General features: G+C 53.5%; 1 protein-coding gene across 3 annotated transcripts; it reads left to right on the top strand.

Moving 5' to 3' along the window:
• Positions 1 to 1,117: 1,117 nt before the first annotated feature.
• On the top strand, positions 1,118 to 5,041 carry LOC127296419 (uncharacterized). 3 transcript variants are annotated; one of them, XM_071825725.1, is made up of 7 exons: positions 1,118 to 1,248; positions 1,330 to 1,538; positions 1,634 to 2,432; positions 2,801 to 2,885; positions 2,963 to 3,016; positions 3,098 to 3,409; positions 3,551 to 5,041. In XM_071825725.1, exons 1-7 carry the CDS (start codon positions 1,168 to 1,170, stop codon positions 4,189 to 4,191), a joined length of 2,181 nt encoding a protein of 726 aa, XP_071681826.1. In that variant the 5' UTR covers positions 1,118 to 1,167; the 3' UTR covers positions 4,192 to 5,041. The 3 variants fall into 3 exon arrangements, with proteins under 3 accessions (XP_071681826.1, XP_071681829.1, XP_071681822.1); XM_071825728.1 differs by having other exon boundaries at positions 1,123 to 1,219; positions 1,301 to 1,538; XM_071825721.1 differs by having other exon boundaries at positions 1,124 to 1,538.
• Positions 5,042 to 12,760: the final 7,719 nt, after the last annotated feature.

Raw genomic sequence — 12,760 nt, 5'->3', positions numbered from 1 at the left:
CGCTTCCGGTGGGCTAACCGACGACGCCGCCCGGATGGGTCAGACGTCCAGCCGGAAACAAGAGACCGGCACATCTAGCCGGGCCTCCGGAAAGGACAAGACACGCGGAGCCTGGAGAGGTTCCGACGTGACCCAATACGAGATCGACTGGCTCTACCGGTCCAGGAGGATTCCGGAAGGAGTCACCTGCCGGCTTCCTCGCGGCGAAATCCAACCGGTGCTCGAACCCGGTGAAACTGTTGTTTTCCTTGCTCACTTTGAGCGTGGCTTCGGCCTTCCTGCCTCTGACTTCTTTCGTCAGTTCCTTGATTTCTATCGTCTCCAACCTCATCATCTCCCCGGCAATGCCGTTTTTTACCTTTCTTGCTTTGTGGCCTTCATGGAAGGCTACATTGGCATCCGTCCCGCTCGAGAGACGTTTGCCCGCTTTTTCTCCCTTCGGATCAACTCGGTCCAGGGCAAGGACATTCCTGCCCCCAAACCCCCCGTTCAATGCGGGTCCTGCATCATCGGCTCCCGTCAAGGGAGCCCCTTTTTTAAGTTCAATGGCCTCGAGTCTTGCCGCTTGTGGCAGACGACATTCTTCTATGTGAGGAATGCGGGCGACGAGGACCTCATCAACCTGCCGGCATTCAATCCGGCGCCTCCAGCCAAGACTAATTGGCAGTACAACCCCGGAAGGGATGACGCCGAGACGAACCGGGTGGTGCGCTTCATGCAGAGGTTGATGAAGGACACCGACATCTGCTCCGACGATATCATCCGCACTTTCATCAGCCGCCGGGTGCTTCCCCTCCAGCGGCGTGCTCACAAGATCAGTGAGATGTACGGCCCCGGTGATCCTACTAAGATCACCGGCCTGGCCCTGAGCAAGGAGGACGTGGTCCTTAAGGCTAGTCAGATCTGCCAAACTGACATGCCGGATGACTGGGAGTGGGGCCTTTGCCCCCTCGAGCGCAGGAACCCTCCGTCCGAAGATTTAAGAAGATATGCGGCTCTGGTCGTATTAGCGGTAACTTTTGTACTTGTGTCTAATCTTTCTTTTTCCTTTGTTTTCAGGCCAAGGCCCGCTTCCCCCGGATCGAGTCAGACCGGCGAGGCCCTCGCCGTAAGAGGCCCCTGGACAAGTACGATCCGGATCCTGTCATTCATTGGCTGGATCTAAGGATGGGCCGGACCCCAGCTTCCCGCCTCGGCAAGTCTCCGCCGGAACCTGCTGGTTCGTCTGATGACTTGACCATACTCGAGGTAGCTTTCCTGTTCGTTTTCTTATACCCTTTTTGTTACTTCCAATCTGTAGATCTTCCCTCAGCCAGCAACAAACCACAGGTCCATGAGCATGTCCCCCCGCTGCAGGCCGAGGTTGGCGACGAGTTTCTGGGCAAGCTCATGGCCGAGGGCCAAAAGAGCGATCCTCCAGCTGCCGACGCCGGCCCCAGCCATGCTTCTTCCGGCAAACGCCCTCGGACTGAGGTTATTGGTGGGAAGCAGGTGGGCACCAAGCGCTATAAGCAGAAGCGGATGCCGATGTCTTCCGGGTAAGTTCTTATCTTCTTTTTATGCTTTCTTGGTTTCCACCGAGTTCTTTTCCGGTTGCTTTTTCCCAACTTACTCTGTTCTTCCTTTCTCTCAGCCCTGCGCTTGAGCTTGGCTCTGCCGGCTCCGCTGGCTCCACCGGCTCCGCGAGGACTTCAACTCCTCCTCCTCACTCAAGTCCGGTACCATCTGGTGCCGGCAACACCTCTGCCTCCCCTTCGGGAGGCACTACAAGTTCGGGGCGCGCGGCCCCAACACCTCCAGATCACCGCGCGGAGGAGGGCTTCACCTCCCCTCCAGAGACCCAAGACACCGGCGCCAGCAACATCGGCGCCGGCCAGACTGATGCCGGGCAGGCGGAACCTCTGGTTCCTCCTCCCCCGAAGAAGAAGAAGAAAGAAGCAAGCTCTTCCCCTACCGCGCCGGATGCTTCCGCGCCGGTACCTTCTCCTCCCAAGGCCACGCCGACACCGCCGCCTAGCCAAGGACCTTCCGCGGCCAAGCAACCGGCGCCGTCGGGGACTCCCAAGATCACCACTTTCCTCAAGCCCGGGGCTTCCCGCGGCAAGGCTGTGGAGGGCGGCGCCTCTGGCGCTTCAGGAGATGTGGTGCTGCACGTTGGCCCCGCCGCGCTCGCTGCACAAGACAAGCCCACCGGCCTCCTGGGCCGGATTGTTAATCTGAAGCGCGCGGGCAAGGACCTGGGGCACCTTCTCCCTTATGCCCAGAAGTGGAATGAGGCGGATATCTCTGCTTCTACCCGCGGCCTGGGGAAGGATCGCCTTCCGGCACCGGATCCCGCCGGGGCCCGGTCTACTGAAGAACATTTCACGCGGCTTAAACGCGCCGTGAAAGAGTTCGACAGTGCTTGGTACGATGCCACCAACAACGTGGTGGTAAGTTCTGCTAAATCTCTTTTATAATTTCTGTTGATGCCGGTTTCTTTTTCTCTCCGGATCTTATCTATTCTCCCAGTCCCCGAGTTTTGTGGTGAGAGCGCAGCTCTTGGCGCAAAACTTTAACCTAAAACTTAGCGTGAAACCGGCACTGCCAGTCCCCGAGCTTCGGGTTAAACACCTTCTTGTTAACACACAATTTACCTTAGAAACGCGCAAAACCGGCATTGCCAGTCCCCGAGTTTCGGGTTAAGAACTTTGTTCTTAGCGCAAAACTTATCTTAAAAATGCGGAAAACCGGCACTGCCAGTCCCCGAGTTTCGGGTTGAAACCTTGTTTCTTTCTCAACTATTTTTTCTTTTAAACAGAGCACTGCTGACACCCGGAAGCAACTCTTCGAGGAGCTTCTGTGGGAGCACCGGGAGCTTGCTGAGGCCCACAGCCACTGCCAAGGTTTGTTTCTTTTGCCTCCGGTATCTTTTCACCGGAATGTTTCCTTCCTTGATACTTACGCACTTTTTGTTTAACAGTTGTTCCGGAAGCTAGCCTCGAGGCCCTGAAGGCCCAGGTTGCCAAGCTTCAAGGTACCATCTTTTTCTGCTAACCCTTTTCTTTTTTCATTTGATCTATTGTTGCCTGTTAAGACTTTTCTTTTCGGTATTTAGGCGAGAAGGAGCAGCTCCTTAAGGAGCACAACGAGGTGCTGGAGGCCCAGAAGACCGCCCTGGGGGAGCTCAAGGAGCAGGCTATACAAGCCGCGCTCCGGCATGAGCAAGCCTTGAAGGACGCCCGGGTAGCAGCGGAGGCCAGGGTGGCGGAGATTGTGGAGGATTCCACCAACGCCAACACCGTCCTCGCGGCAGAACTGGAGGAGGAAAGGAAGTCGCGGAAGGCAGCGGAGCGCCTTATTGATACCATGACCACCGATCACCGGGAGTACGATCGGTTGGTTATGCAGATAGATGCGCTAGCCCTCCGTAAGCTCCTGCCTTGCCCCTTCTTTTGCTTATAAGCTTTTTCCTTTGAAGATTTATCTTTGTTCCTTGCTTTTTCCGACATGTTTTTTCCGACATACTCTTTCCGGTGTCTCGTGTTTATGCTTTTCCTTCTTCCTGTAGAGCACTTCCCGGCATCCCAGGTCTTTGCCTTAAAGAAGGTGAGGGAGGATCGGATTGCGCGGGAATTTCCAAATCTGGATGCGCACTGGGATGGGTACGACTATCTTGTCGCCCTCTCCGCGCGTGTTCAGCATATGCGCTCCGTCGACCGGCTTCTTGCTGACCTGCCAGCCGCTGCCATCCAAGTTTTCAAGGTTTTGTGGCCTGAGGAGGAGCTGCCGGGGAATATCACCCTCACCGCCTCGCGGCTTAATGACGCCGGGCACCGGATCCGCGAGTGGCAGTGTTCCGCGGCTCGTGCCGGAGCTGACACGGCGCTGCGCTCTGTGTGCTCATGGTACCCTGCTCTTGACCTGGATGCTCTCCAAGGTGTTCGCGCGGACGCTCCCACGGACACCGACCCGGCGCTCTCCGCGAAGCGGCAGGACCGGGCATACCGGCTCGCTGAGTATGCCGAGGTCCGCACCTTCATCCCACCCCCTCCTGGCGTCAAGGACTACCTCAGCGATGAGGAAGAAGAAGACGAGGGAGATGAAGGTGAAGCTGCCGAGGACGCGCCGCCGGAAGCTCCCGAAGCCGGCGCTACTCCTCCTGAAGATGCCGAGGCCGGTGCTGCTCCACCCGACGCCCCTGCTGCCTGATGACCTTCTACGATATCTTTGCCTGCTATGCCTGTTGGCCCTGTTTACCTTAAGACAATGTCTGTTAAATTCTGCCCCGGAATGCCGGGGCTTATGATGTAAGACTTAAGTTTGCCTGTGGTTGTGCTACAACATTTCCTGCCGGTAGGTTATACCGGTAGCTAAGTATTTAAGAGTTTGCCTTAGCATAATTTGCTTTTGGTTTTGATTTTATCCTGCACTGCAAAGATTTCTCAATTGCTTCCGCATCCAATTTGATGCATACTTGGTTCTTTTGCCTTGGCTCTGCCTGCCTTCTCTGGGCGTTCTTTGGCGTATGAGCACAAGGTTCTTTCACCAAACAAACATCTTCTTGAACTTAGAAATAACTTTGAAATTTTGCAAAAAACCGGTTTAACCGGGGTTAGTTAAACTTTCCGGATTGTTCTTTCCTGCTCTCCCTTTTCGCAGTTCATGTGCTTATCTCCTACCGGTTTATCTTGCTTGCCATGAAGCCGGTTTGCGGACAGCAGCAGAGTCGAAGACTCCGGTAGGATTTAGCACACTACTAAACCGGAAAGAAAAAACATTCAATAAGCAACCGGTAAACTGAAAAAATAAACAAGTTACATGCAACTTAAGTTGGGGTAGTCCCCGAGATTCATTCAAGGTTCCGGCATCTTTTATTCATAGCATACAAGGTACAAAAAGGAACTTCTTACACCACCACTTCAAGAGTAGAAAGGGCGCAACAGAGCTACGTTCCATGGACGCTTGCTCTCCTCTCCGGACCTGTCCGCCTTTCCTTTCTTCCACTCCTGTGCATCAATCAAGTAGTATGCATCATTGTGAAGCACCTTGCTTACAATGAAGGGACCTTCCCATGGTGGCAAGAGCTTATGCCGGCCTTCAGTGCGCTGCACTGTGCGAAGTACAAGATCTCCTTCCCGGAAAACTCTCGGGTTAACCTTCCTGTTATGATAGCGTCTTAGGTTTTGCTGGTAAATGGCTGTTCTTGCCAAAGCCAGCTCTCTTGCTTCTTCTAGCAAGTCCACATCGTTTTCTCTGGCCTCTTTGACCTCCTGCTCGGTATAGAGCTGTACCCTTGGTGAATCATGAATGATATCGGTTGGTATCACCGCTTCTGCTCCATAGACCATGAAGAAAGGAGTGTATCCGGTAGACCGGTTTGGGGTTGTTCTTATACTTCACAGTACTGATGGTAGCTCATCGAGCCAACATCCCGGTGACTTTTCCACCGCATCAATGAGTCTGGGCTTGATACCAGAAAGCACCAAAGCATTCATTCTTTCCACTTGGCCATTGCCTTGTGGATGTGCCACTGAGCACAAATCCAGCCGGATGTTCTTTTCTTCACAGAACCTTTTGAACTCACCTTGAGCAAAGTTGGTTCCATTGTCAGTGATGATGCTGTGCGGGTATCCATACCGCAAAATGACATCTTTCAAGAATTTCACAGCTGTATGCCCATCACACTTTGCGATAGGTTTTACTTCCAGCCACTTGGTGAACTTATCCACCATGACCAAGATGTGAGTCATGCTGCTTCTTGCAGTTTTGAATGGTCCAACCATGTCAAGGCACCAAACAGCGAATGGCCATGTTAGCGGTATTGTCTTTAAACCGGATGCTGGGGTATGGTTTTGCTTGGCGTACCTCTGGCAGCCGTTGCATTTTCTTACCAAATCCTCAGCGTTCTCCAAAGCAGTGGGCCAATAGAACCCATGCCGGAATACCTTTGCTACTAGCGCCCTTGACGAAGCATGATGCCCACATTCTCCTTGGTGAATTTCCTCAAGCATCTCTTTTCCTTCCTCCGGTTCCACACATCTTTGAAGGACACCGGTAACGCTTCTCTTGTACACCTCACCATTGATGAATGTGTAAGCTTTGGACCTTCTTTGTATCCTCCTTGATTCATTTTCGTCAGCCGGCAAGGTGCCGCTGATCAGGAATTCCTTAATAGGTTTAACCCATGATGGTATCTCTCGAACCAAAAACACCGGTGCGTCTATCTCCATGCTATCCACCAGCATCATTTCTTCCGGTATGGGTATAGCAGTCCCCGAGCCTACCGGAGCAGTCCCCGAACTTGCCGGAGCAGTCCCCGGGTTCCCTTCATCGATATCCATGGGTACTATGTGTGACTCTGGTACAAAAATTGATTCTGACTCCGGGCTCGGTTTGATCGATGGCACTCTTAGGTGAGCCAAAGCTATCCCGGGAGGGATTTCTTGCCTAGATGAGCCCAGCTTGGACAAAGCATCCGCGGCCTCATTTTCTGCTCGCGGCACATGGTGAAACTCACATCCTTCGAAGAACCCGGCAATCTTTTGCACGTGAAACCGGTACGAGGCCATGTTGGCATCTTTTGCATCCCAATCCCCGGAACACTGCTGTACCACAAGGTCTGAATCTCCATAGCAAATGACCCGGTGCGCACCGATTTCTTTTGCGACCTTAAGCCCATGGATCAAAGCTTCATATTCAGCGACATTGTTTGATGCCCTGAAATGCACTTGTAAAACATACCGGAGGTGATCTCCTTTTGGGGAAGTGAGCACCACACCGGCACCTAGACCTTCCTTGAGCTTGGATCCGTCAAAGTGCATCTTCCAGTATTCTATCCTCTGATCTGGCGGCTTGTACTGCATCTCCGCCCAATCAACAAGGAAATCAGCCAAAGCCTGTGATTTTATGGCATCTCTTCTTTCATACACCGGTACGTACGGTGATATCTGGATTGCCCATTTCGCAATCCGGCCGCTGGCATCTTTGTTGCACATGATGTCGGAAATTGGTGCTTCGCTCACCACTTTCATGGGGTGCTCCTCAAAGTAGTGCTTGAGCTTGGTGGCGGCCATGTACACGCCATAAGTCATTTTCTGGAAGTGAGGGTAGTTTTGTTTTGAGAGGGAGAGCACCTCGCTCAAGTAGTATACCGGCCTCTGGACGGTTTTTTCTTCCTCTTCTCTTTCAACTACAACCACTACACTCACAACCCGGTTTGTTGCTGCTATGTATAACAGCATAGGCTCTCTTTCTAGAGGTGAAGCCAGTATGGGTGCTGTGGCTAGCATTGTTTTCAGCTCTTTAAACGCTGCGTCTGCCTGAGGGGTCCAGACGAACGTGTCGGATTTTTTCATGAGAGCATAGAGTGGCAGAGCTTTTTCTCCCAACCTGCTTACAAACCGGCTTAGCGATGCCAAGCTTCCGGTAAACTTTTGCACATCTTTTAACTCTCGAGGGATAGCCATTCTTTCTATTGCTCGGATCTTTACCGGATTAACCTCTATGCCCCGGCTTGATACTAAGAAACCGAGCAGCTTGCCGGCGGGGACACCAAAGGTGCATTTTGCCGGATTGAGTTTCATCCGGAACCGTCTTAGGTTATCGAATGTTTGCCGGATGTCATCGATTAAAGTGTTCTTTACCTTAGTTTTTATCCCGATGTCATCCACATAGACTTGTACATTTTTTCCAATTTGATCAAACAAGCATTTCTGCATACAGCGCTGGTACGTTGCACCAGCGTTGCGCAACCCAAAAGGCATAGTGACATAGCAATAAGCCCCGTGCGGGGTAATGAACGCAGTTTTTATTTGATCTTCCTTTTTCAAAGGAATTTGGTGGAAACCGGAATAGGCATCCAGGAAGGACAACAACTCACACCCAGCAGTTGAATCAATCACTTGATCGATTCGTGGCAAAGGAAAAGGATCTCTTGGGCAAGCCTTGTTCAGGTTGGTGTAGTCGATGCACATGCGCCACACCTTCGGAGCTTTTGCCTCCATGTTCTCATCTTTCTTCTTTTCAACCATTACCGGATTGGCCAGCCACTGCAGGTGCGTGACCTCCACAATGAACCCGGCAACTAGCAGCTTGGTTACCTCTTCTCCTATGATCTTTCTTCTGTCTTCAGCGAACCGGCGCAGTGGTTGCCGCACCGGCTTGGCATCTTTCCGGACGTTTAGAGAGTGCTCAGCCAGCTCCCTCGGAACACTTACCAAATCATCAGTTGACCAGGCAAAGATATTCCGATTCTCACGGAGGAAGCTGACGAGCGCGCCTTCCTATGCTTGGTCAAGGCCGGCACCGATACGAACGGTGCGCTCCGGGTGTTTCGGATCCAGCACAATGTTCTTTGTTTCATTGGTTGGCTTGAATGCCGGTGTGCCCATGTTTTCACTCATTGCTGCTAAGCTCATTTGCGAGGATTGAGCCAGCGCAACAGCTGTCTGCATTCTTTTCTTTTCCTCCGCGATCACCAGCGATTCTGCTAAGTTTGATCCGGCAGATGCTGTTTCCAGTGAGATCTTATAGTTTCCCACCACAGTCAATGGCCCACGAGGTGCCGGCATCTTCATCTTGAGGTAAGCCGTATGAGTGGTGGCCATGAAGGCTGCCAATGCCGGTCTCCCCAGCAATGCATGGTAGGGGCTGTCTAGATCCACCACCTCAAACTCCAGATTTTCCACCCGACAATTGTCACGTCCTCCAAATGCCACGTCCACCCGAACTTTTCCTATCGGGGCACAGGACAAGCCAGGAACGATTCCATGGAACGTTGTGCGCGTTGGCTGAAGCATGTTTTCTGTTATGCCCAGCGTTTGCATGGTGTGCTTGTACATGATGTTGATGCTACTGCCATTGTCTATCAGCACCTTGCTGAACTTCACTCGAGTTTGCGGCCCTTTCATGATCGGGTCCACAACAAGAGCATATCCACCCGGATTAGGCATGATCTTTGGGTGATCCTTGGATGACCAGGTAATTTCCTGATTGGACCACATCATGTACTTGGGAACTGCCGGCATCACAGCATTGACCTCCATGGAGCGCCGGTGTACACTTTGCCGGTCTGTTGGCTCAGTGACAAAGACAACACAGCACAGATGTGGATCTTCGTAAACATTCCGGCCTAAAGGTGCCGGTGGAGGTGGCTGGTTATCATTTTGCTCCACCCGGTTAACTTGCTGGTACTGCTGCCGGTTTGGCTGCACCGGTAAGGCGTTTGCCCCGGTAAGTGGTGGCGGTGGCGGTAGCTGTTGTTGCTGCCGCGGCATGTCTTGCGGTGGCCGCGCATCTTTCACTGTTCCTTTTTGCATCAAGTACTTGGTCCAGGTACAATCCTTTGTCAGATGGTTTGACGGATGTGCCGGATTCGGCGTGTGCCACCGGCAAGGTTGATCCATGGCAGCTTCCATGGTGTATTTTGCGGGTTCTTGCCAGTTCTTCTTCTGGACCCAAGGTTTCTTTTCCACCCATTGTTTCTTAGGACCCGCCCATGGCTGCGATCCGGTTTTTTGCCTCTGGCTGTCGCTGGCCTCAAAGTTTTCCTGCACAGCAGCAACTTGCTGCGGACCGTACCTTCGATCCGGAAACTCTTCTCTTCTTTTGTTATTCCGGTTGTCCCGGTGCTGTTCGTGGCGCAGCTGTTCCGGCTCCGGTTGCACTGCCGGCTGCGTTGGGTCTCCCAACGCATAACTATCCGCCACACGTATCATTTCTGCCAACGTTGTCGGCATGTTGCGCTGCAACTTTTGCCACAACGGTGAACCTCTTCTGCATCCACTGCTAAACCAAGCAATGGCTTGTGCCTCGATTACCCCTTCACAGGAGTTCCTTGTGGTGTTCCACCGGGCCAGATAATCCCGGTCTGTTTCGTTCGGACGCTGCACACACAGAGCAAGTTGCTGCGGCCTGTTTGGCCTCTGATAGGTGCTGCTGAAATTGCTCACAAAGGCCTCCTCAAAATCCAGCCAGCCATTTATGCTTCCTGCCGGCAAGTTGTTTAGCCAGATTCTTGCCGGTCCAACCAAAAACGATGGTATGATCCTCACGGCCCAACGCCGGTTTCCTCCTCCTGCTACGGTTCCTCCACCGCCTGCAACGTATACCGCGGTCACGTAATCCGCGAGCCAATCTTCCGGCTTTGTGGTGCCGTCATACGTTTTTGTGTCACGGGGCAACATAAAGTTGCGAACTGGTGGTTTTTCTTTCATGATCCTTGGGCCAAAACACTTTGGACCTGGAGGACCTTCCTCCTCGATCATTTCTGACAAGTACACTCTATCCAGACGGTGCCTCGCATCCCGTTCCGGTAAGTATCTCTCTCCCAAGCGTTCTCCCAACGGGTTCCGATACGCTGCCGGTCTGGTGGAATCGGCTTCATCGTAACATTCTGGTACCGCGGCCCTTGCCTGCCGGTACCTTGGGGGGTCCATTTCCTCCTCGTCGTACGCTGCCCTTGCAGCTCGATAGTTTTGCCCGGTCTGATATCTACCGGCATGATTGTTTCCGGCATAGCCTCTGGCGTAGCCTCGCTCTGCCCCTTGGCTTTTTCTACCGGCATCGTGTTGCCCGGCTTGTTGCCTTCCGGCAAGAACCGGATCGTACACGGTCATCTGCTGCGCATTCACTTCTTTTTCTCTCCTTCTATCCGGATGGGGGGACGAAGCCTGCCCATGGGATTTGCTACCGGCATTCTTTGTTGAACGCGCGGATTTTGAGGCCGCTGCCTTGTTCAGCTTAGCCAGCTGCTCAGCATTTTGCTGCTCTATGGTTTCCAGCAGCTCTCTGACGCGCTCTTGCTGCTTTACCAAAGCCTCTCCGGAAAGCGACTCACATAGCTCTACTGCAGCCTTAGCAGCTTTTATAGTTTTATCCGGGCTGCTATACTTAGGCTTTTCCACGATGCTAACAGATGCAGAGGCGCTCTTGCCGGCAAAAATCTCCTTGCGCAAATCTTGATCTAGGTTGCGAGCTTTTAGCCGGTTTTCCGGCACCCTAGCAGCATGCGCGCTAACAGAAGCAAAGCCATGGGCAGCGTTGTACTCACGTACGGTTAGGTTCAGCTCGCGCTGCGCCCTGACGATGTCCTAGCCGCTCTCCAAAGATCTTCTGGCGCTGCGCCTCCAGCTCCGCTTGAGCCGCTGTCGGGTCGATGTTCTGCGCGATGGGGGTGGCGAGGACGTTCATCGCCGCCTGGAGCGGTGTCTCCGGTGGCGCGGATGATGCTCCCGCTGCGCCTGCGCCACGCTCCAGCGGTGGCTTAGCCGCACGGGTCGAAACCGCGCGACCGGCACCTTCAGCCGCAACCTCCTTTCCTGCACCAGCCACACCGGTCATCATTACCTCAACGCTACCGGCGGCGCGGCCAGCACAAAGCCATCTTGGCGGGTCCGGTGCCACCAGCACCGGCGAGAGGCGCTGGCGCACGGGGACGGTGCCGAGGTAGACGCGGTGGCTGCCGAACTCGATGATGCGGCCGTTCTTGGGGAAGACGCCGCCGTTGGCGAAGCAGCCCGCGTTGTCGTTGATGAAGTCCATGGCGTAGATGCTCTGCACCAACGCGGACACCGTACGCTCGCCGGAGACCTCGAGGACGCCCGCCCGAATGTGAACTCCATCAAGCGCCACTTCATGCCCCACGGTGGGCGCCAACTGTCGTCGTGGTGAACGAGCAGATGCCATAGGATGGCTTAGATTGGGGCCGAATGGACGCAAGAGGATTCGGGGGAGGGTTTGCGATCAGGTGGGAAGAGATTCCGGATGGTTTCCTCAAGAACTTGGCCAAGGCCAGAGGTTGAAGAAGAAAGACACAAGGAAGAACTCCCTCTAGATCACCATTTTCATTGATTCACAAGTTACAGGCTCTGCCTTCCTACACACGCGCGTACCTACTTGCTTGCCCGTGAAGAAGGGCTGCCCCCTCTCCTTATATAGGGGAGAGGGTGGCTTACACTGCAAGAAACCCTAATGGCATCTTTGACTGGACAAACTACTTTACAGAGCTACTGTACAAAGCTACTTTAACAGGCTACTGTACAAAGCTACTTTAATCATAGATGACACCGGGGCCTTCTTTTATCAGGGCTGCTGATGTCCTCCGGCTTCTTTGGACGTCACCTCTCTCTTTGGCGCCAGGGCTCTGAATAAAGTTACTTTGCTTGGCTCATCCTTGTCTTCTTGCTCTGAAGAGAATCTTTGACCAGACCTGCCGACAGGCTCTCCTTTCCGGTATCTTCTTTACCGGGTTCCGGCATACCCCTTTGGGGATACCGGCTTAGCCTTGCTCTCCCGGATTCCTACTAGGCTTCCGGCAAGAACATTAAACCGGTATCTTGATGGCTCAAACCATCCGGTTTGGCATGCCTTTGGCGTACCGGGGGTTATCCCCCCAACACTTGCTGTCGTCCACCTTGAGTGCATCGTAGAATCGTGGAGCACTAAGCTCCGTCGGAAGGACGAGCACCATGTTTGTACCAGCCGATGTTTCATCATCGGCTTTCCTTTGCTTGGGACGCCACTCCATTTTTCGTGGACGACCCTCTTCATCCAGGGTTCGCTGAACTTTCACAGCCAGATCAGGTCGTGCCTTCCTTAGCGTATGCAAGTATAACCTTTCGGCTTCCTCCAGGCCGCGCAATCGCTGAACCCTGCGCTTTTGGGAACGGCTGAGTCCATCAGGGCACCACCTTGGATGGTGGTACCTGTCTTCTTCTTCTTCTTGTCCCTCGTCTTCTGAATCCTCGAGATCTGCCCACCGAGGGGACTCAGCGCGTTT

Source organism: Lolium perenne, chromosome 1 (assembly GCF_019359855.2).
Source record: "Lolium perenne isolate Kyuss_39 chromosome 1, Kyuss_2.0, whole genome shotgun sequence".
Taxonomy (NCBI): domain Eukaryota; kingdom Viridiplantae; phylum Streptophyta; class Magnoliopsida; order Poales; family Poaceae; genus Lolium; species Lolium perenne.
Note: the sequence above shows the minus strand (reverse complement) of the source record. Positions and strands in the feature narration are given on the sequence as shown.

Excerpts from the sequence above, each read along its gene's own strand:
- LOC127296419 (XM_071825721.1), top strand. The coding sequence starts at position 1,168 with ATGGGCCGGACCCCAGCTTCCCGCCTCGGCAAGTCTCCGCCGGAACCT. Across the intron at positions 1,539-1,633 it reads CGGATGCCGATGTCTTCCGG|CCCTGCGCTTGAGCTTGGCT; the intron begins GTAAGTTCTTAT and ends CCTTTCTCTCAG. Across the intron at positions 2,886-2,962 it reads GGCCCACAGCCACTGCCAAG|TTGTTCCGGAAGCTAGCCTC; the intron begins GTTTGTTTCTTT and ends TTTGTTTAACAG.